Source organism: Amphibalanus amphitrite, unplaced genomic scaffold, assembly GCF_019059575.1.
Source record: "Amphibalanus amphitrite isolate SeventyFive unplaced genomic scaffold, NRLGWU_Aamphi_draft 001267F_arrow, whole genome shotgun sequence".
Lineage (NCBI taxonomy): Eukaryota > Metazoa > Arthropoda > Thecostraca > Balanomorpha > Balanidae > Amphibalanus > Amphibalanus amphitrite.
This window is the reverse complement of record NW_024882760.1, coordinates 103,248-126,456: the sequence shown is the minus strand read 5'-3', so window position 1 is coordinate 126,456 and position 23,209 is coordinate 103,248. Positions and strand designations below refer to the sequence as shown.

The window sequence follows — 23,209 nt, the reverse complement described above, 5'->3', positions numbered from 1 at the left end:
CAAGGTAGTTCCCCGTTGGGGCTATCAAAACGTCGTTTGAATTTTGAAAATCGGCCGGTAAATTTCCGAGATCTTAGGGGGCCGAAACGGCCCCTCCCCTACGGGTGTACCCCTCTGTGTGCCCATGAGGTCATCTCAGGTCATAAGCGGTCACCAGCAGTTTTTTTTTTGCTACAACTTTTGATAGAGACGTGCTATAGCGATAAAAACACATCAGATGTATTCAGTTCGACGATACCGATCGACTGATATGCAGCACGACCCTTCCCGGTCAGGTCATGACCTTGACCTGAGGTCAAATAAAAAAATGGTCTTTCAAGGTCAACGAATATTTCATTCGACGCGTCTGGCCAAGAGGAACACGACGCTCGCAAAAGTAATGTCGTGTCTTGCTTGAATCAAAAGCTATTACTTATTACCGAATTTTTTTTTCGTGAAAACGGCTATTTTTTAGTTTTTGCTCTCTGAAGGCTAAGCCGTTGACCTGAGGTCATATGTGAGAGCATTATTCAGAAAGGCCTGTAAAAGGGCTATCGAATGCGCTTTTCTTCGGCTGGTTCCCGAGTTAGCCGTTGGCAGTTTCCAAAATTGTTGAAATGGTCTACTTTTGACCCTTGATGACGTCTGGCGACCTGACCTTTGACCTGACCCAAAAAATGCCGGAAGTGTTTGCGTCAATACTTCGAATGCCTCTTACCGCATGTCGCTACGTAGCCCAAGAGCCAAGTTAGATGGGGGTTGTTCAGACCCCCCCCCCCCTGGCCCAGCGTGGAAGTCGCGGAGCACCGGCCGGGCGCGGGCTAAGCCATCCAGGATTGAGCAAAGTTTCAAATATTTTCCAGTCTCCTCCTTGATCCTTCGCTTGTCTTCCCTACTCCTTACCGCTGATGTATATTGCATATTGCACACGCATCCATGCATAGCGCATACATGCATGAACGGGGCCTGATATAAATTCGTGACGTTTTTAATGATGATGCAAACATTTGTTTCACACTCGAGGCTGCTAGCTGCGGTTATGTCTAGAATTGTGCACGGATGGACGAACATATCATAGTTACTCGATGAAAACCATTGCAAATCATTATGTGTAAAAGACGACGTCTATTTTTGACATCTTCAGCACATATGTGTCAAGTCAACTGCTTTTTGCACGGACATATGAGACTCCAAAATGCAGTTGTGATATATTAGTGCATGTATGGCCTAAACTTTTGAATTTATCTTAAAAGGGGGGGGGGAAACGCAGAAATTACCCAACGTTTCGCATTTATTGCTTAGTCATGGGTCTTCTAAAGTTTAGGCCATACATGCACTATAATATATCACACCTGTCTATTGATAATCCTTTCCAAAATGCAGGTTACGGGACAAAGATAAAAGTTGAATAACATTTAAATAGCATTATTTACTAAATACTGAACAGTTCCAAGTTCGCATTAACCCGATTCGCATTAAGTAGTTTGTTTAGCTCGATTAGCCTGTTTCGATAGTCCGAGCTGATGCATATATTGTCAATGACGTTTACGTTCCCTATCATTGAAATGATGCCCGTTTATTTAAGTTTTACTGTTTAACTGATAGATATAACGGTGCTCATTAAAGGTACCTTCCCACCTTCAAAAAGTTGAATGATCGTTGAAACCGGTTAGGCAATATGTCATTAGGTGATATAATATATCGACTTCCGAACGAAACCAAGACGCTTATTCGACATATAGAACAAACTGAAAAGAAACGAATCAAATGCAAATATGCTCTGGCTTTCAACATCACATGCAAAAAAACATATATATATATATATATATATATATATATATATATATATATATATATATATATATATATATATATATATATATATATATATATATATATATATATATATATATATATATATATATATATATATATATATATATATATATATATATATATATATATATATATATATATATATATATATATATATATATATATATATGTGTGTGTGTGTGTGTTACGGGTCATATGCTAACTTGGGCAGTATGCAAACTACCCGGGCAGTATGCAAACTACCCAACAGCCCGGGCAGTATGCATACCGCCCGGGTAGTATGCATACTACCCGGCCCCTTGGGCAGTATGCATACCGCCCAAAAACTTGGGCAGTTTGCATACTGCCCGCTTCTTGTCTTGAAGTTGTGTATTCCATGTCCATTTTAAAGAGTATTAATGGTTCTATAAGTACCGATTTGCCGGTCCCGTAGCTCAGTCGGTAGAGCGTTGGACTCCGGGTGGTGAGAGCACGCGTTTCCGGTTATAACAGTCCGGGTTCGAAGCGCGACGGGCGATTGACGTTTAACCCTCGCCCGCACATGCCATTTTCCCATCCTAGAACGCACATGGGGGGGGGGTTGCCACCCCCCCCGCGCCATTTCGTTCCTGTTGGAGATAGAGCTTAGCAGTAAAGACCAAAAAGATTCTTTGGGAAGAGACTAATCCAATGATACCCAGTTTTACCTTCTCAGGTCAGTCATTGACCTTCCAGGTCAGGTCAAACTAAAAAATGTTGCTGTTTTGGGTCACCGTTGGATATCAAGTGCGCTGCTTGTCAAATACCGATGACGATGCTGTTTTCTGGTGCCAAGCCAGCTAGAACCTCTTTGTCACACTATCCGACCATAATTTTGCTGCTGAGGTCATTTCAGGTCAAGTTAGGTCAAGGTCAATTATATGTGTTTGTATGTCTGTGTGTGTCTGTGTGTATACTGATGTGTGCACCGATTGTTTTTGGGTCCATATCACATGAAATCATGATCTGAGAAGCTTTTACCAAAAATGCAGTCAAAAAACTTCACAAAAAGTAAATTCAGCTTGCCTAAAACGCAATTATCGTAGATGACCTAGGTTGACCTTGACCCTGACCTTGACCCCTGTACATCGTCGAACAACATGTTCCATGATAGGTGGGAGGTAAGACTGGCAAAAAAGGCCGAAATCAGGGTGTCAAAAGCTCACAAGGCCCATGGCAAACGCAAGATGTTGAGAATTGGCCATTTGGGTCATGACATGACCTGAAAAACAAGGTCATATCTCCGAAACCAAAAATCACAGAAACTTGAAATTTTCAGTGGACATCAAGAAAGGATAGACGAGCAGCTATACGAAAAATCAGCCTGCTAGCTCTAAAAATGTTGAGTGCAGAGCAGAAAGACTGCCTGGGGGGGTGGCAACCACCCCCCCCCCCCCATGTGCGGGCGAGGGTTAATGAGCCTCCTTACAGATTGGACGGTTTGTGGCAGGCCGTAGCCCGTAGCCAAGCGAAGTCAGTGAGAGGACCGGCCGTGCGCGGCTCTGTGCGCACTTTAACCCTCGCCGGCCGAGGGGGGGGGGCGGGTGCCGCCCCCCCATACGGTTTTTTCGCGATAGCTCCGAACACGCTGGCGATAGAGAGCTGAGACTTGGCATACCTGACCTTTGATCCAAGCCGCATCTTTTGACACCAAGCACATTTTTGGGTCAGGTCAGGTCACTGACCTATGACGTCATAAGTGAACCTCTGCACGGTCTTCAGATGTCGCTAATTCGCAACGCCCTCACTGCCAGAGGAGATGTCAAAGGGAAATGAAACTTGCAGGATCTAGTATCCATTATGAGTCCCACAGCTTGTATATCTCAGATTTTTCCTAAAGGTCATATGAGGTCAGGTCATTTTCGTGACCTCACCATTATAAGTCAATGGGGAAAAATGAAAACTGCTATTCTGGCGCCGGGAACGATCTCCAACTATCTCAAGCACACAGAATCGTGATTTGATGAACTCCTTGCAAGGTTAGATGCGTCACTTTTGCAATGTTGACCTTGCATGACGTCATTTATGACGTCATCAAGGTCATATTAGTTTTTCGTCAATAACTCCCGATCAAATTGAGCTAGCGAGTCGAGAAAGCCACCAATGGACTCAGGAAGACCTGCCGAATCGAATGATATGCGACATGACCTCTTTCGACCAACTTCGTGACCTGAGGGTGCTGACCTGACCTTGACCTGAGGTCAACACCCCAAGTTGACCTGACCCGAACAAAAAGTATATCATTCGACGCGCCTGAGCAAGGCGAACACGATGCTGTCAAAATCGGCGCTCTGCGGCCGTTTTTTGCGAAGTTATTTACCAAAAACTGAACCGTATCTTGGGGCACTTGACCTGACCTCAGAGGTCACCGGTTGACCTAGGACCTTAAAATCGGGTACCAATCTCTGCGTCTCGTAACGGCGCACACGCTCGTTTTTTCCGCGACGCGCTAGCTCCACCAGGGGCGAAACGGCGAGGGGGGGTGTACCCCCCCCCCCTCGGCCGGCGCGTATGTAGAAAACCAATAGGTCCGGTGAGGGTTAAACTTTGGACTCCAAATTCTGCCATAAAACCGGCATTGCGCGATCGGAGGGTAGAGGGCAGGGTTACCGCAACAAGCTTCGCTTAGCGGGGGCTCTGTCCCTGTGAATCCTTCTATTCAAAAGGTTCGGACTAAATTTAAAAAAAGTAACGTAGTTTAATCGCGTAGTCTTTTTTGCCGTCAAACGTGATTTATCGATCGGAGAGTGAAATAATGTTTTGAATATAAAGATTTAAAATATTTCCCCAGAATTTCATTGAATTTCATTGCCAGCGGCCAACAAGTCACTTTCATCTGAAATGACGACACATCTGTAGTGCCATCACTCGCTGGCTTTGGTTTGACACTTGGACCTGTAGAGGGTGTTATCATAGTTTCAATACCTAATGTTACATGAAACCATTTACATGTAAGACGTTACAAGGTCTTATAGTCGGGTTACCAGGTCAGGTCAAGTGACCTTACCCCAGAAAAGGTTGGAATGCTCGCCATAGCTACACCGACCTAACGATCGCTTTGAAACTTTAAGCGACTAATAAGAGTAACATTAGGTTCAAAAGGCATGTATTTGAATTTTGATACCATACCGATGACTTTTAGGTCAAGTCAATATTGCACAGTCTCCCTAAAAAGTTGACAGGAGAAAGTTGAAGGACGCCCCTTTTGCTGAACGTCATTCTAAACACTCTCAAACATCGGGTTACATACAGGTAAACATGACGCACTGAATCGAAAAAAATTGCACTTGTGACCCCTTTTTATGACCATGAGGTCATATCAGGTCATAAAAGGTCTCCAGCAGTTCTTTGACCATTATTTTTTTATGGAGACGTGTTGGAGCGATGGTCATGTAAACAACCTTAGATGTGTTCAGTTCGACGATAAGGAGGCTGATAAACAACATGACCTTTTCATGTCAGGTCATGACCTTGACCTCAGGTCAAATTTGGAACTTAGATCAACTTTGAGTACTTATTCCAGAAAGCGCTAACAGAGCTATCGAATGCGTCTTTCTGCGGCGCTGTAGCTCTCCTATTTTCCGAGTTATGGGCGAATTTATAAGAAAAATGAAAAAGACGAAATTTGATCTTTGATAACCTCTGTTGCCCTATTCTTTGACCTGGCCTTAAAAATGACTAGGGCACTTTCGTCATGATCTTTGACGCTATTTCGAATGCCGGTTACCGCATCTTACATGCCGCTTACTTGATACTTCTGTTCCGCTAAGTGGCACGGGAGTCGAGCAGGGGTGCTCAACCCGCCCCCCAGCCCGGCACCACTGGCGCCGAGCACCGCCCCGGCGCGGGTTAAAGAGTCTGCCATTGACATGTATATGTGACCTATTGCATGAACTAGTCTCACGGGCCACGGTCAGCATATTGCCCGAGTAAACATCTTGCCCGTGAGAGAAAAGGTGGGTAGTATGCATACTACCCGGGCAGTATGCAAACTGCCCGGGCGGTATGCATACTGCCCAAGGGGTCGGGTAGTATGCATACTACCCGGGCGGTATGCATACTGCCCGGGCTGTTGGGTAGTTTGCATACTGCCCGGGTAGTTTGTATACTGCCCAAGTTAGCATATGACCCGTAACACACACACACACATATATATATATATATATATATATATATATATATATATATATATATATATATATATATATATATATATATATATATATATATATATTTATTTATTTATATATTTATATATATATATATATATATATATATATATATATATATATATATATATATATATATATATATATATATATTTAGTTATTTATTTATTTATATATAATAATGCTTCGTAAAGTAACAAAGTCAAGATTCGGTGGCCGACTCAAAATGGCAATATATTCATGTGACAGATACCATGCAGAAAATGTAGAACAATGTAGTAGAACTACGATATAAAGTTTCTCAACGTTTGTTATGTCGGATGAAGAATAAATACGAAATACTGATCAATAGCATGGCAATTTACTCACACTCGATGAAAACACAAAAACAAATATTCTAAATAGCCAAATGGCTATTTAGAATTTTTTTCTGTGTTCTCATCAAATGTGAATAAACATTACAATGTCTGACACGATAAATAGCATGGCCATTGGCAGCATCACTGCGTCCTGAAACAATACTGATATTTATTTCTAACCTATTGGGAGGCAGTTAACAATTAAAAGCATCTTAAAGTTAGAAAATAAAACTTGAAAACAAAGGTGTAATAAAGGTTCCCAAGAGCATTACGATTAAAAACTAGCAATCAAACAATATTCATGGTAGACACAAGACAAATGAAGCAACCTACATACATCTAACTGTTAGACATATGTACATCTAACAGTTCTAACCAATAAATAGATGCATGTACTGGTAGTGATATGGTGACAGCAAACGGCATGGCTGCATACGTCAAACCGCTATAGGAGGTGAAAATGCAGTGAAAGGCCACTGCTTGCTATATATAATATGCTGTCGTGTAGCTTCAGAGCGTGGAGTTAATTTGATACGGAACTACATATGTACCAACTTATGTGACAACCGCTACAAGCACACCAACGTGAAGCGACCAACTCATCCAAAGTATATCTCTGATACATCATTCACGCTCATCCCCTTATTCACACACACCTCGCAACATTTAATCATCCTGAGTGCCTTCAGACGGCCCTGCTGAACACTGACGCTTAGGACGCTCACTGAGCAGAGATTCACCTCCCTGACCCAGGCCCGTTACCCTGCCGTCCCTCACACCCACTACTGCTTCTTCGTCTTGGTCTTCCGCGGGCTGACCGGCGTCGTCACGGCCTTTCCGGTCAGACGTCGGAGGCAGCCGCGCACTCCGAGCACTACCGCCATCACCGCAGCCAGGAGGACAGCGGCGTATACCGCTGCCACGTCCAGTAGCCAGTACTGGTACCAGCGCAGGTGACCGTCCACCATCCTCAGGTGGCTGGGCGCGCCGAACCGCGACACAAGCTCGATCCAGTGTAGGGCGCGGTCCGTGGCCGACTCCGGCTCCATCCGCCAGATGTCGCGCACGCGCCGCACGTTATCCCGGTACCTGAGGGAGGAAGACGTGTGGTCAGGGGCCGTAGGTGGCAGCAGTGTCGCTCGCTAGAGGGCAGGCAGGTCGGGCGGTTGGCTATCCATCGGGGCTGAAAAAAATATGTGTAATTTGTGTGTAAGCGAGGGCCAACAAAAAGGCTCTTGAGTGGCTTTTTTTTAGACCGAAAGGGATAAACTCAACAAACAAAGCAAGGGGGTCAGTGCAGGGGAGGTTAGCCGGTTCGCCGACAGAGGGCAGGCAGGTCTCCCGCCAGATGGCAGATGAATCGACCTATAACGGACGGTAGAGCAACAACCAGAAGAGGGCAGTTATGCCGAGGGCCGTTGACACCACTGCCGGACTCGAAGAGGATTAGAAACATTTCTAACACACGGTTCACTGCGCAAAACAGTCTTATTACTTACTTGTTAGTATAAAGAAGCTTATTGAGGGAGTCCATCAGAATTTCTTCGGTCAGACCGAACTTGTCCAGCCCAATGCCAAGCTCGCGATGATGCATAAACTTTGAGTTGTCTCCCTGGTCGCCGAAGATAGGTACTCCAACTGGAAGTTTTGTCAGACCATCAGCGACAAACATGGATATACTTATAACCTGGCCTACAAACAGTAAGAGAGAACGCTATGACGGGCAAATACATATACCTATGTATCGAGTATATTTAACTTCCAGATATACCTATTATTATCAATAGCGATCGGTGCATTTTGAGTCCAGCTACATTAAGCATAGGTATAAGCGATGTAGCGCAGCTGAACTCTGATTTTTTTTTCAAAACAAGCCGCTTGTAGATTAATTATTAATCTTATTTAAATATCTGCCGTTCGGAAAACTTACGCAGCGGAACTCCTGCGTAGAAGGCCTCCATCATACCGTTCATGCCACAGTGAGTGACAAACACTCGGGTCTGGTTGTGACCTGAAAACACGATAAAACATTTTATATTTAAAACACCGAGACTGAAACGTAAGTACACCATGAAAGTAAAATCATTTCGATCAGCAATGACCTATCTCATTCTTCACTTTTCGAACACAAATTTCCATCCGAGGTCATGCATGCAATAAATCAATCAACGCTGAAAATATTTCAAAACACGGCTTCCTTTGCATCATACTGGAAGTTATGAGCGTCTTACCGAGAACATCGATCTGAGGAAGGTAGTCAACGACCTTGACATTGGACGGGACCCTCTTCAAACGGGACGCAGTGAACCTCATCAGCACCTGTGTTAGTGAAGAGACCAGGTATGAATAGCTGACCAGCAGAGTAATTAATGATTATTTATTATAACTTAATAAAGTTGAGCATGAAGCATGCGATAAACACCATGAGGCTAGATAAGACCGGTACGGTCTGCGGCTAATGGGAATGGGCAATGAGCAAATTAGTTCACGTTCAAATCACATTCAAATAATTTCACAAATTATCACGCAAATTAATAAATGGTTCAACTGGTTTGTCGAGAACACAAAAAAGCAAACAAACTTGTTTTAAATATGGAATTATTGTACTGGGACATTATAAGTATTTAGGAACCAATTCTTCGACACCAGTAATGCGTATATCGATTCGGTAGCTTTCGGAAGCTTCTGCTCCCTTCGTCAGCCGTGCTTTAAAATGCATTAAAATACAAGACAATACGTCTCAAACGTCTCAAACACCTACCAAAATACATACCACCACGAGGAAAAGTTGTAACCGTACGTCTAAAGCACAGATGCACAAAATAATCATACGAATACACCATAACTGAGCGTGAGCACACATTACATGAAAGAAACCAATATTTGAAAGTTACCTCACACTGACTTCTCTTTCTTTTGACCAACATTCCATAACACATATTAATGAACTAAGACGTAATCGTCCGTAACATTCGTGCCAAACTTTCGGCAGTCATCGTAAGTTCATGATCGTAACAACCGAGATCGAGACAATTAATCGGAAGTAGTCGTAAGTTCGTAATCGTTTTACAATCGCAGACGTACAAGCTCGCATATTCGCTCTAATAATCACATACAACAACCGTACATATTTTTCAACACTTCTAAACTAAGTGTGCCTATAATAGCTCACTCATACCCCCTGGAATTCGCCCTATACACGCAGTGCCCTGTACATGTCCGGCACCTCCCACCCGGGTAAGATATTGATGCTGTTCTGTCTGTCTACCCTGGAAATATAAAACCCCTCCTTCACCTTTCGTTTACCCCAGTTCGTCTCATAGTCCAAAATTTTAACTTCGTCCCACATGATAGAGTGCCCTGTTTCTAATATATGCCTCGATATCCCTGAATGGTCTCGGTTCCTGTTTGCTATAGCTCGCTTGTGTTCTGACTCCCTCGTCCTCAGCTTTCTCCCGGTTTCCCCTACATAAACTTTTCCGCACTGACACTTATACTGATAGACCAGCCCAGCCTTCTCTTTGATCCCTAATTTGTCCTTGGGTTTGACGAGCCTAGCACTAAGGTTCGCTGCAGGTCTCGTGCTGACCTTCGCGTAGGGTCGGAGGACGCGCGTGACCTGTTCACTCACCCCCTGGATGTAAGGGATGCTTACATAAACCCGTTTGTCCTCCTCCTGTTCCCTGCCTACCCGTTCAGAACCACCACCCTCTCCCATGCGTAGTCGTTCTCTATTTTTTACCCGCCTGTGGATACGCCGCACCATTCACGGCGCACCATTCACCATATTGAATTCACGCTCGAGGAGGAAAAGGAGGGATCCTTACCTTTTTTGGATGTAAAGGTACATAGACTGGGAGGGGGGACCATGAAGACCGAGGTGTTCAGGAAAGCAACTCATACGGACAAATACCTTCACTATGAATCACACCACAGCTCACAGCACAAGGCATCATTCCCACAGACACTTTTCACACGGGCATCACGACTCACGACAACACCTGAGGACGAGGAACGCGAGACAGGGAAGATAGAACGGGCACTGGTGAAGAACCACTACCCAAAGCGAATGGTGCGCCGTATCCACAGGCGGGTAAAAAATAGAGAACGACTACGCATGGGAGAGGGTGGTGGTTCTGAACGGGTAGGCAGGGAACAGGAGGAGGACAAACGGGTTTATGTAAGCATCCCTTACATCCAGGGGGTGAGTGAACAGGTCACGCGCGTCCTCCGACCCTACGCGAAGGTCAGCACGAGACCTGCAGCGAACCTTAGTGCTAGGCTCGTCAAACCCAAGGACAAATTAGGGATCAAAGAGAAGGCTGGGCTGGTCTATCAGTAAAGTGTCAGTGCGGAAAAGTTTATGTAGGGGAAACCGGGAGAAAGCTGAGGACGAGGGAGTCAGAACACAAGCGAGCTATAGCAAACGGGAACCGAGACCATTCAGGGATATCGAGGCATATATTAGAAACAGGGCACTCTATCATGTGGGACGAAGTTAAAATTTTGGACTATGAGACGAGCTGGGGTAAACGAAAGGTGAAGGAGGGGTTTTATATTTCCAGGGTAGACAGACAGAACAGCATCAATGTCTTACCCGGGTGGGAGGTGCCGGACATGTACAGTAGGTCTACTAAAAAAGTCCCCCGCTCCAGAGGCGGCCGGCCGGCCGAACCCCCGGATTCCAGCCCCGACTCTATTGCGCAGGCCGCGGCAGTGACACGGGTCAGGTCGCGGCGCCCGGCGAGTGGGTCAGTTGGCGGCGGCCGGCCGTGGAGTGAGGACGCCGTGTGTGGGGCGCAGAGATGCCGCAGTGCAGAGGAGGGGAAGATAGTGACTCTGCACGATGCCGGAAACGATGCCGGAAACGATGCCTTTGTGATCTAAATTAAACACCTGCACTGCAGTGCATATCCTCCCTTGCCCCATTCATATTATATCAAAATCCCTCAATAATCCGTAATGACCATCCAACGCAAGCAAGCAAACAAAACAACCCGTTTAGTGGCGACATCATCTCGGATAAAAAAGCGACAGTGATGATTAGAATTGACTGCGCGAGGGCAAATCGATGGGTATGTATGTATCATATGCCGAGTATTTTATTCCCATGTAGCAAATTAAGATTGGGGATCTTGTCCAACAAGTCAGCGGCCGTTCTAGACACAGATAAATGCTTTGGTTTCGGTCGCATCATTATCTGCAATAATTCGAAGCGAGGTTTAACCCTCGCCGGCCGAGAAGAAGGGGTGGATGCCGCCACCATGTTTTTTTTTGCGATAGCTCAAAGCACACTGATGATAGAAGGCTGACATTTCATATGCCTTACATTTGATTCAAGCCGGATGATTTGAAATCAACCACGTTTTCATGTCAGGTCACTTAACTATGACGTCTTAAGTAAACCTCTGCAGACTGCACGGTTGTCGGTTATAAAATGATGCAAATCCGTAATGCACTTAGTGTCATATAAGCATAATGGGAAAATATGGAAACTGTTAATTTGGCGTCGGAAATGAGCTAAAACATACCTCACGCACATGAAATCGTGACTTCATACATTCTTGGCAAGGTTTAATGCTTCACTTTTGCATTGTTCACCTTGCGTGACGGAGTGCTCGTCAATAGGAGTGCTCGTCAATAACTCCCGATTAAAATGAGCTAGCCAGTCGGGACAGCCATCAATGGACTCTGCAAGACTGGTCAAATCAAATGTTATGCAGCATGTCCTCCTTTCAACAGCTTCGTGACCTGTGTTGCCCTAACATGACATTGACCTAAACATCCTAAATTGCTTCACCTAAGCAAAAAAGCATATAAATCGACGCGTCTGAGAACAGAAAACACGATTATCGAAATGACGATAATGCGACATTTTTTTGCGAAGTTATTCACCAAAAACCGATCCAATGCCTTGGGGCCCTTGACCTGCCCTAAGAGGTCACTGATATTTTAAAATGGGGTGACAGTCGCTGCGTCACGTAACGACGCAAGCGCTCGTTTTTTTTCCACGAGGCTCTAGCAATTAGCTCAGTTATAGGAGCTATACATTGGAAACCCAATGCACCCTGTCCAAGCAAAATTTTACCATCGATGACCTCTGGTGACATGACCTTTTGCTCTGAACCGATCTAAAATTGGCTGAAGTATTTTTTCTTCTTTTGCTACTTTCGACGCTACTTCGAATACCACTTAAATACCCAAATTAGAAGAGTCAGACATTTTGTTTTTCTCACAGACAATGACAATACAAAAACAATGTAATAAGACCAGACGTTTCGACAACAAAGTGCCTTCGTCAGTGGAAAACAAGATATAAGCTTTACATCGATAAAAAATATAGATTTTTTATATATTTTATCTTCTATATTTTTTTATCGATGTAAAGCCTATATCTTGTTTTCCACTGACGAAGGCACTTTGTTGTCGAAACGTCTGGTCTTATTACATTGTTTTTTATTGTCATTGTCTGTGAGAAAAACCAAATGCCGAAAGCTGAGTAAGGTATAAGAATGATGCTCAATCCCCATTTCCCCTCCAACAGGGCGTGAGAGTCTAGGCATTCCTGTGGGGCACGGGCTAACAATGACTATCTCATAATCATTGTGGCCATGAACATCTACTGCCATTCTTTAACCCGCGCCCCACTGGGGTCTGCGTATAACACGCCCTACTGGGGGGGGGGCTATTCATAGTCCCCCTCCTAACTCCGAAACTACTGGGCCGATCGTCAAAATTCAAACGGCGTCTGATAGCCCCGGAAAAACTGTCGAGCGAAACCTAATTTCATTGACCTCAAGGTCACCGATGACGTCACAGGTCAGGTCAAAGTAAAAATTATTAGCATTTTGACTTCTTCACGTTTTGGGCTCTGGCCGCCGTCTTACAAGTCAGATCAGGCTCATTTTTGGTTCACACACTCGTGAACAGATGCTCTAGATACTCTGAGGGTACCAAAGTTGTACTTTGATTTTCAAGTCAAGGTCAGGTCATCACAGGTCACGAAAATATTATATCATCCGTCGGTCACGTGACACATGTTTTATGGTCCATTTAGGCCAAACATTTCGAATTTGATGTCGTTTGTGTCATTCGAGGTCATTTTGAGTCAAATTTAGCTTAGGTCAGGTCACTTTCAGGTCAAAAAAGGTCAAATTTTGAAGTTATAATTTTTCAACAAAAAAGGTGTCTATTGGATGCAGTTTGAGCTCAGGAACATGATGGTGCTACTTATATTGGCGTACGATGTCAAATTCGTGCTGAAAAATTGATTTGAAAAATTAATAATTGTTAATTTTTTGCAATAATGCGTATAACTTGGCCATTTTTGAAGATATTTAGCTAAAACTTGCTAGAGTTAGTCATAATAATGCGTTCTATCACATATATTCTGTTTTTTCGAAAAGTCAATTTTTTTTTAAATGTAAAAAAATAAATTTTGAATTTTATTATATAAAATTTTCGAAATTTTCAAAATTTCGAAAATCTGAGATAGCAGTTTGATAGCGCAGTCTATTCTGAGTCCTCTCATGCAAAGAAATTGGATCTAGCTTAAAAACTGAGCTCTTGGGAGCGATTGCCGTGGTTCAATGTTTTGTGTCGAAATCGGCCGAACATGACGTCACTCTGACGTCATTTCCGGCCGACCTATGGTAGGTACGAAGTTCAAATTTTGACAAAAGGTGTCAAATTGATGCAGCCAAAGGTACTGAAAGTTTGGCGTTGATACGTCAAGCGGTTTGGAAGTTATTGCAGAAAAACGGGAGGGGGGCTATAAATAGCCCCCCCCCCCCCAGTGGGGCGCGGGTTAACACCGGTTTCGCTGCGCTGAGCGGTGGCCGTCTCGTTTGTTGGATTCTACAGCTGGCTGGCGGAAAGCGTTACCGGCCGCCCGTCCACCGCCCGCGGGCCGGACCAAGCGGTCCCGCTGACCCTATCTGACCTGAGCCCGGCGCGATATGGGACGGGCAGACGGGGGTTCGGCTCAGCGAAGGCAGCGCCCACTGGTGCTGGGGACTTTTTTAATAGACCTACTGTACAGGGCACTGCGTGTATAGGGCGAATTCCAGGGGGTATGAGTGAGCTATTATAGGCACACTTAGTTTAGAAGTGTTGAAAAATATGTACGGTTGTTGTATGTGATTATTAGAGCGAATATGCGAGCTTGTACGTCTGCGATTGTAAAACGATTACGAACTTACGACTACTTCCGATTAATTGTCTCGATCTCGGTTGTTACGATCATGAACTTACGATGACTGCCGAAAGTTTGGCACGAATGTTACGGACGATTACGTCTTAGTTCATTAATATGTGTTATGGAATGTTGGTCAAAAGAAAGAGAAGTCAGTGTGAGGTAACTTTCAAATATTGGTTTCTTTCATGTAATGTGTGCTCACGCTCAGTTATGGTGTATTCGTATGATTATTTTGTGCATCTGTGCTTTAGACGTACGGCTACAACTTTTCCTCGTGGTGGTATGTATTTTGGTAGGTGTTTGAGACGTTTGAGACGTATTGTCTTGTATTTTAATGCATTTTAAAGCACGGCTGACGAAGGGAGCAGAAGCTTCCGAAAGCTACCGAATCAATATACGCATTACTGGTGTCGAAGAATTGGTTCCTAAATACAAACAAACTTGGAAAACTATCTGTGATATGAAAGAATCAAACACGTTCCCTGACCTCACAAACGGGTCATTACCTTCTGCTTGAGCCGGCCGAAGACGTTCATGAAGGCCTCGATGTAGTCGTCCGGAACCGAGAGCGCCTCGTAGCCGGTGATGCCCAGACTGAAGACAATTACGCCGTGCTCACCGGCGCTCTGCATGAAATCCTCGTAGTCCTGGCCGTCAGAAAATGGTGGTGGGTTACCGGGTGTATTACATGACTGCTGAGATGGGATTGGCATTTTTTACTACTTCTTCCCACTAACCGAACAAAAGCCGGATCATTTAAACTTCTTCACACTAATTGGGCTCAAAAGAATTGCGCAAAAGTAAATTATTGCGTCAAGGAAACTCTTTTCAATATCCTTACCTTGGGCAGCGGTCTGGCGTCCCTGCACTGGGTACAGCCAATCATTTGGACGTTGGGCGGCAGCAGGACCGGCTGTGACGCCAGGAAGTTGGAGTGCACCAGTACCATGTCGATGTTGTTCACCAAGGTGGCTGCGTCTGGCAGCGTCGGGTAGTGCCTCTGCACAGAGGACGGGTGCTTTCAACGTGGCGCTCCAAATATATCTATTGCACTAAGCTGTTAAAGGATGTATGTATAATAAAAACGCCTAGGTTCATGCAAGTCTTATTGTTATGTCAGGCATGTTTGGCTACATGTTTTAGGTGTAAACTGTAAGTTATCACCGGGCGCCACAAGACTCTGGTAAAAATTTGTCGATCGTTTAGAAACATTACATTTTTATTACATAAATCTCAGTTATCGATTATTACAGACCGACCCGACCCCACTGACCTGGATGTACTCGTTGGCGATTCGGAACTGAACCTGTAGCAGCACCTTGTGTACGATCATGCAGAGCGTGTTGTAGAGGCGAGCCGTGAAGCCCATCTGAGGTCCCGTGTCGGACAGGAAGGTGGGCGTCACAGACGGCAGGTTCATCGTGGACGTGGCGTGACTCTGCCGGTCACAGGTCACACAGAGGTCACTCAGAGGTCAGATATAGGTTTCATACAGCCCAGGTCACATGCGAGTCACATCGAGGTCACGCAGTGGTCGTTTGGCGATCACGGAAAGTCATCGCTGGTTATTTCTGAACTGTCACGTGAGCTGCAAGGGTCGCACGCATGACACTTCTCATCAAGCACAGGGGAACGATAAATTCCAGTTGCACTGGTTTCATTGCCTGGCGCCTGCCTATATTTGACAAAATGATACAGGATAGGGATAGGGCTTATCGAAGGTGATCGTCCTAAATGTGCACTTATTTTTATGTTACTGACTACCGGTTTTCTAGGTGCTTTTGATTATTTTCTTTGTAAAAGCCACTTTAAGGGTTCTAATGTCCTTGGGCTTCTGTTCATTATACGAGTATAACCAGCAGGTGCTAATATATGCAATGCATACAGCACTGGATTTCTTGAGACAACAGGTCAGCGGTGGCACACTTGTTCTTGGCCTGCTAATTGGTGAGTTAGCGATTCACGCCTCTATCCAAACATTACGGTTTATGGCTCTCCCGCTAGCCTTCACATCTACCTTCTTTTATTAACTGACAAGCAGCGCGACCTACCTTTTTCCTGAGTTTCTTTCACAGCTTTCGCAATGTGACTGTTGCTAGACAAGTAGACACTTACAAAGAATATCACCAGTTCAACCCAACGTCACTGTTAAAACTAAGCCCCGCTCTCACAGGTACTCGCCCCATGCCGTGTCCCTCTCAGCTAACCTCTCACGCTCTCACAGGCCCACGCCCCTGCCCTGTCACACCCCGCTCACCTCTCCGCCGACAAAGCTGAAGCCCCAGAAGCCGACCACGGGCAGCTTCAGCGCTGCGGCCAGCGCCAGACCGCACTCGTTGGAGATGATGTCGACCAGCGCTACGTCAAAGCGGCGCTGACGCAGCGACTCGAACAGGTGGTGGTCACCCAGCAGGCTCTGGAAGTCAGAGATGAATCATCATAGGCTCAATAGTCAATACTGTGTCCAGCGGTATGTTTAAATGGCACAGAAGCTGAATAAGAAAATGACGGAGACACACTTCCAATGGTAGATTAGGTACTGAATATGTCAAGCGACGCAAATCATGTATGTTATGCATGCATTTATGATATATGAGCAGTGAGCAAATCACATAATAGATTACCTACATTAAACAGAAAAAATCGAAAGAATGCGTCCAAGACGGACAGATACACCTAAGCTTCGGTGTGAGTCAGTGTGTAACTACGTTCAACGGCATCATGAGCAACAAGAATAATCATCATCGCCCAATTACTCCGTCCAAGTCACATAAAATCTCGTAAGCTCCCACACAAGTGACCCAGGTCATCGAGGGGTCATCTTACCTCGCAGAAGGCGTGTGTCATGGAGAAAACGTCGGTGGGTAGGCTGGACAGGCGCCGGGTGCGTTGCCACAGCAGGTCGGTCGGGGGAACGAACACCCCATCACGGTCAAAGTACGACGAGCGCAGGTCCGTGTTGTTGACCGTCCGGCTCAGAAGCTCCACGGGTGAGTCGACCGGCTTCGATTTCCGGCTCAAAAATCTGGGAAAATTAGTGTAAGACAAAAATGAAATAGAAATGATCGCAGTTATACGGATGAAATTGCTACCAAAGTCGATATGTAAATTTGTAACGATGAAATAAAATAACTTGTTTTGAATTCGCCTATACATTTTTTCTTATGAACAATACAATAACATAAAAGTATGAACGAACAATTAACAATAGCCGTTTTCATGACGGTCATCTGGTACACATTTGGTGTAGATTAGGTGCAGAGTTGGTGCAGATTTGGTCAAATTAGGTGCATTTGCCAGATAGCCCCTCACAAAAACGACTATAAGAAAAAAAAATATAGCAGACACATGTATTCGATTCGTCAGTTCAGATGGAGACTGAAGTGGTTTAATTTAGTTCGCTAAAGCCTTAAAGGGCTTGTGAGTTACGAAACAAACTCTGCAAAGTTCCGGGTAATCATTTGGAGGATCTGGCGGCTCAGTCAAGGTTACTTTTTCTCCGGACGACCCGCAAGTGCCACAAATCGTACCCCGCTTTCACCCGAACAGGTAAACAGGCCCGTTTCTAGGCGCTCGCGGTGCTTCGGGCGTGCACCGGAGGGGTTGCGTCGAGTCTTCCCACTGCGCGCAGCTGGTCGAGGGAGAGAGCCTACTACGGTCACGTCATACGGCGTCGCTCCGCCACTACGTGCTCAAGGAGCCCGCGCTTGTCAACAAGAGAGAGTGGGTGCGTGCCATTCGCCAGAGGACCCCTTCAGTGGGCGGCGAAACGGGCCAGATCCGGGAGACTGGCGGGGTCGGAATGTTTTAATTCGGTGTGTTGTTGTCAAACCTCGAGGGAGAAGGAAGCGCCCAAGTAAAAGGGACGCAGACGGCAGAGACCCTTAAATTACGGAGTCAGAGGAGCACGGATAGACAGACCTGTTATTAGGAGAACGGAAAACAAGGCAGCCGCGACACACGGCAAGAGAGTCACGGTTCTAGAAAGTAGGCGCCATACTGCTTTCTGTTTCACAAAAGCATGGTGCGGCTGGCGCAACAATACTCCTTTTTACCGCCACAAATAAAACGATTATCCACACGCAGTGAATTACCCATACGGTAGCCGTGCAGGAACCCAGAGCCGTGACTATGCAGAGTCACGACAGTCTATGGAGGGGAGACTAAGTGTGTCGCGCGGTTGGACAATTGAGCCGGGTCCCGACTGGAGGAGCTCGTCGCTCTGCCGTGAACGTTTGTAAGTCAAAAGCGACTATTCGCAGTTGCAACGACCTGCGACAGCCACGAATATATCTTTTCCGGCTCCCTGTGAAATTACTGTGCTCGCATTCTTAGTTGTTTTTTTTTGCAGCTATGCTAAATATGTGATGCAGTTCAATTTTATTGTGACGTTGACCAGTCCTGACGTTTTTAGTCACGAAAGCTGGTTGATCGGAATTCGGATGTGCAAACAGTGTGGAGGATAAACGATTAATAAACCCCATTCGGTAACTACGGTCTACGTGATGTAGGTATGTCGGCCCTGTTATATCAATCAGTTGTCATAAATCTCAACAATCGGGTAGCTCGGTGCAATCTGTTCAGTCTGTCTGGCACCTGGCAGTCTGTTCAACCCATATGTTGCAATGCAAACACAGATTTTAACGTGTGCATTGCTTCATTGCACGCGTTCCCTTCGGTAAAAGGTATGGGACGTTTGCCCGTCGCATATCTCACCCGATTTGTGCTTATGAAGTTATGCCACTCGTTCACGTGACTTATCTCATTCATCTCTATCCATCATATTGCTTGTATTCGTGTCACCGCAGCGAAACGGTAGGGTTAGTCACCGCAGCGAAACGGTAGGGTTAATTGGAGATTCATGCATTAGGACATCCGGGTCGGAAGTAGGGTGGGGCGATGACTGCTGGCCATTTTGAGCGGTAACCTGCAATTTCAGTGTTTGTCGAATCACGTCCGGACAGGCGGGATGTTCAGCATGGCAGAGTACGAGAACCTGGCCTGTAGGCTGAATTGAAGCCATCTGACAGAAGAAAAAGAAACTATGGGACGGCAGAGCTTCACCAGAAGCTATCGTCTGCATTATGTAGGTAGCTTAGCTCGGCACATTTGCTATATCGTATGTCTGGCATGCGAGATGGAATGATTGAGGTTGTTTGGAAGGGAACACCAGCACCGATATCAAAACAATTTGCAAATATTCATTACGCAGTACGCATCGTCGCATCATATCTGCGTCATATTGTCCGTTATTACGCCATGCAGCTGCAAAGTCTCTTATAAGATGACGTAGCACATATTGTAGCAAGTATGCACTATTTGAAAAAGAACTGAGCTCATTTTAAATTTGCTTTAGCATTTCGGCATCAAATATAGGACCCGGACTCCGGTGATTCAGCCAGCTCCAAGTGGCAGTGTTGTAATCTTCATAAATCGCATTTTTATCTTTTTTAAACAATACAGTCTTCAATTTTGATTACTTTGTCCTTGCTGACTTGTGATATCACTCTCACATAGCACTGCCCCAAGACAATACGCCGGAGCGTTTATTTGCTTCATCAGGCGCGCGCTGTAGCGGAGACTGCAACGCAGACTGGCAGGCTAACACCATCAAGAACACCATCCCCTGATACGATGCGGAGGCGAGCCATGACTGTAAGTAAGCGATGCGTGCAAATACGATTTCAACCAATATGGCATGACCCACTGTAGATAAAAGTGATCTAACCCTACTTGCTCATGTCCTTACTAGAAAGCCAATAAAAAATCACATGAACCAAGACAATATTTAACAATTATTTCTTCACATCGTTCATCAACCATTACTGATGTCACTTTTGCGGCTATAAAGACCAGCGTCAGGGCGGCTTATCCACCGGAGGTCTTTGCCTAAAATGTCCTTGAAGCTATTCAACTACGCCGACTTCTTGTGTGGCGGCAAAAACGTAGCGACTAGTCGAGTCGGGCACATCGTAACTACCTCACCGTCTATTGACTGACGCTCTGCCACTGCCGGTAGAGCTTAGACGATCCTCTATACCTCTTCATAGTTCATAGTCCACCCGGGGGTGACAACGCGTACAGCCGCTAGGTGCACTGGATTATCACCTGATCTGGGTGACGTTGTGTCCGCGCGCCACCATCTGTTCACCGAGTACCCGCAGCGTTAGCTCGTGGCTGCCGGCGTACACCGGGTGTAAGATGAGCACGTTGATGGCAGCGGCTGGTGACAGCAGCAGCAGCGCGCAGATAGCGGCGGAGAGAACAGACGCCATCCTGACGACCTGGCGGAGACACAGAGGTAAACAGATATAGCGAACAGTTCTGAGTGATTGCATTTTATCTTAGAGTCTGATGTGGAACTATGCGCTTGTGTCAATGGGATCGAACACATTCGCATGGTTTAAAAAGGCATATTACTCGTATTAAAAATTACATGCATTAAAATCTAACGAAAACGTAATGGCATTTGGTCGCAGGTATGTAACACTCGAATCCCTCACTTCGTCAAGATAAAACCGTGCCGCTGATTGGGTAGCTCAGTTCACGTGTGCATTAGATCCATCCAAATCCGTCAACAGCTATCAAAGTCGTTACTCGTTATCGTTCCATAACATAACAAACCACTCGTCTACCTATGCCGTCATCCGAATACAAGATCTAGCTAAGTGTGTTCATGTTACGCGGCACTATCTGACTTTGCTTACTCCCATCCTATCGATGAGCCATCATATGATAAACACCACTGGCCACTGGCCCTGGATATATGATCAGTGAAATCCTCGCGAGCTAGCACAAGGCTTATAGTCCTTATTGTCCATTGTCATTAGCGAGGGATTCACACGAGCCAATGATATCAATGATCTGTGCACTCTGATTTCATCAATGACTGGACGGTTGGGTGTGTTATTAGTTAAATATCGCCGGATATTTTTCGTTACCGAGGTAGCATTTCGCTAACAATTCGCCTGTTTTAATATTTAACAAAGCTCGCGTTCCTAGAAAACTCCTTGTTCTAGGCAATGATCTTCGAATCTGAATTCTCCCTCGGTCACCGTTTCCCTGGGTCACCTGGCGTATGTCGGGTTGGCAGAGTCAGCTCATGCGGCTGTGAATTCACCGTCATGCCATGGCGGGCGCGATCGCCGGGCGCCGGGCGCCGGGTGCGGCGCTGCCCTTCGGCGGTGGGCGGTGATTTAGCTTCCCAGCCTGGCGGGGCGGCGGCGGCGGCGGCGGCGGATGACCCACTTCCTTTTCCTCAGGTTTGCCGCCGCACTGTTTGGCCTACATCATGTACCCGAGAAAGAATGCGAGCCGTGCGTGGAAAACGGCGACGCACAGCGGAAGAAGAAGCGTGATATTCACGCCTGATACCCGGCGTGTCAGGAAGAAATCGCAACAAGCGGTCACGCAATGTGGTAACGAAAAATGCGCAGTCATCATGGGAAGTAAACTGCACAGTGTGGGCCTCATCCTAACTGTAACTTGATGGGTGGTTTTACGTACCGCCTCAGGCTCGACATTACGCTATAGGAAAATATGTGAGATGCCTAACTCGCTCAAAATTTGGCTATGTCATCCAGCGAAGTTCCTTTGCACGTAAACGTGAAACTCAAATGCCATGTTCGTTTTTGATGTAATAGCAAGTAAAAAAAAAAATGTACAGGGTCGCTGAGCTAAAAGTATCGTATTCAAGCCTCACCGCCCGCCCTCACGTGGTCCATCGTCGCTCGTCTGCACCGCGCCGAACCCAGCCGTCGGGTAAGCACTTACTGTGGTCGGTGGAGCTGAGAGACCGTTATAGTCCCGGCTGGAGGCGGTCCACGCGACTGACAGCCTCTCCCGGCTCGGTCAGGTGTCGGTCGACAATATCAGCTGCCACTCTGAGTGCTGGCTGACTAGATCGGTGAGCTGGAACCCTCTGAAGATGTTGGAAGTGATGAGGTCTGACCAGTGACCACCTTGCCGCGTCTTGTTTTCAGATGATCGATATCACTGACCAGCGAATACGTGAATCGAAATCCCGATCTTAATCCTGCTGGTATGTACTTTGTACTGACTCTGACTAACAATCAGCACTCGTCTTTACCCGTATTGCCCACTGATGAGCCTAAGTTCCTCGGCACCTCACTGACGGCACAGCGCGGCTCGGCGGCGGGCGGGCGGCGGAGTCGGACCGGCCGGCGTCACAGTTGGAGCGGTACTGAGCGAAGCTGACGGCTCCGACTCCGGGTAGGTGGTACCGCTGTGTCTGTCCTGCTGCCTCCGCCACTCCGGCGGAGTCCTGTACTGACCAGAAACCCGCGACCGCTCAGACAGAACAGCAGGCGAGCGATGACGAGCGATTAGTAATTCGAACTGTCGCCATTTTAAACGAAACCTGGCGACACGGCGTTTGTTCGTGTCCTTTGATGCTAAAGAAAAGTATTTACACAATACACTATTGATACATCAAAGCTGCATACCTACATATATCTAAACTGTCTGCAAATAGACTACTTTATAGGCATTTAGATGCTTATGTGACCATTTATGAAGTAGCCCAAAATAACGTTGCTACATGACGGTTGTCCCATTCTATTACCTCATAGTCCTGGCGATTATATATTTTTTTTTTTAAATACATTTAGTTCGAACCTTTTGAATGGAAG

General features: G+C 45.9%; 1 protein-coding gene across 1 annotated transcript; it reads right to left on the bottom strand.

Moving 5' to 3' along the window:
- Positions 1-6,210: 6,210 nt before the first annotated feature.
- Positions 6,211-22,811, bottom strand: LOC122371658 (UDP-glucuronosyltransferase 1A9-like). The gene is made up of 11 exons (XM_043348120.1): positions 22,332-22,811; positions 20,667-20,842; positions 17,385-17,583; positions 16,816-16,974; positions 15,832-15,996; positions 15,400-15,558; positions 15,065-15,205; positions 8,593-8,680; positions 8,292-8,372; positions 7,861-7,999; positions 6,211-7,450 (listed from the first exon to the last, which is right to left on the bottom strand). Exons 2-11 carry the CDS (start codon positions 20,831-20,833, stop codon positions 7,144-7,146), a joined length of 1,605 nt encoding a protein of 534 aa, XP_043204055.1. The 5' UTR covers positions 20,834-20,842; positions 22,332-22,811; the 3' UTR covers positions 6,211-7,143.
- Between the last annotated feature and the right edge of the window lie 398 nt (positions 22,812-23,209).

Coding starts and splice junctions, on each gene's coding strand:
- LOC122371658 (XM_043348120.1), bottom strand. CDS start 20,833: ATGGCGTCTGTTCTCTCCGCCGCTATCTGCGCGCTGCTGCTGCTGTCA. Junction 15,997..16,815: donor TCAGCTTTGTCGGCGGAGAG/GTGAGCGGGGTG, acceptor TGTGACCGGCAG/AGTCACGCCACGTCCACGAT. Junction 7,451..7,860: donor AAGCTTCTTTATACTAACAA/GTAAGTAATAAG, acceptor TTCCTCCCTCAG/GTACCGGGATAACGTGCGGC.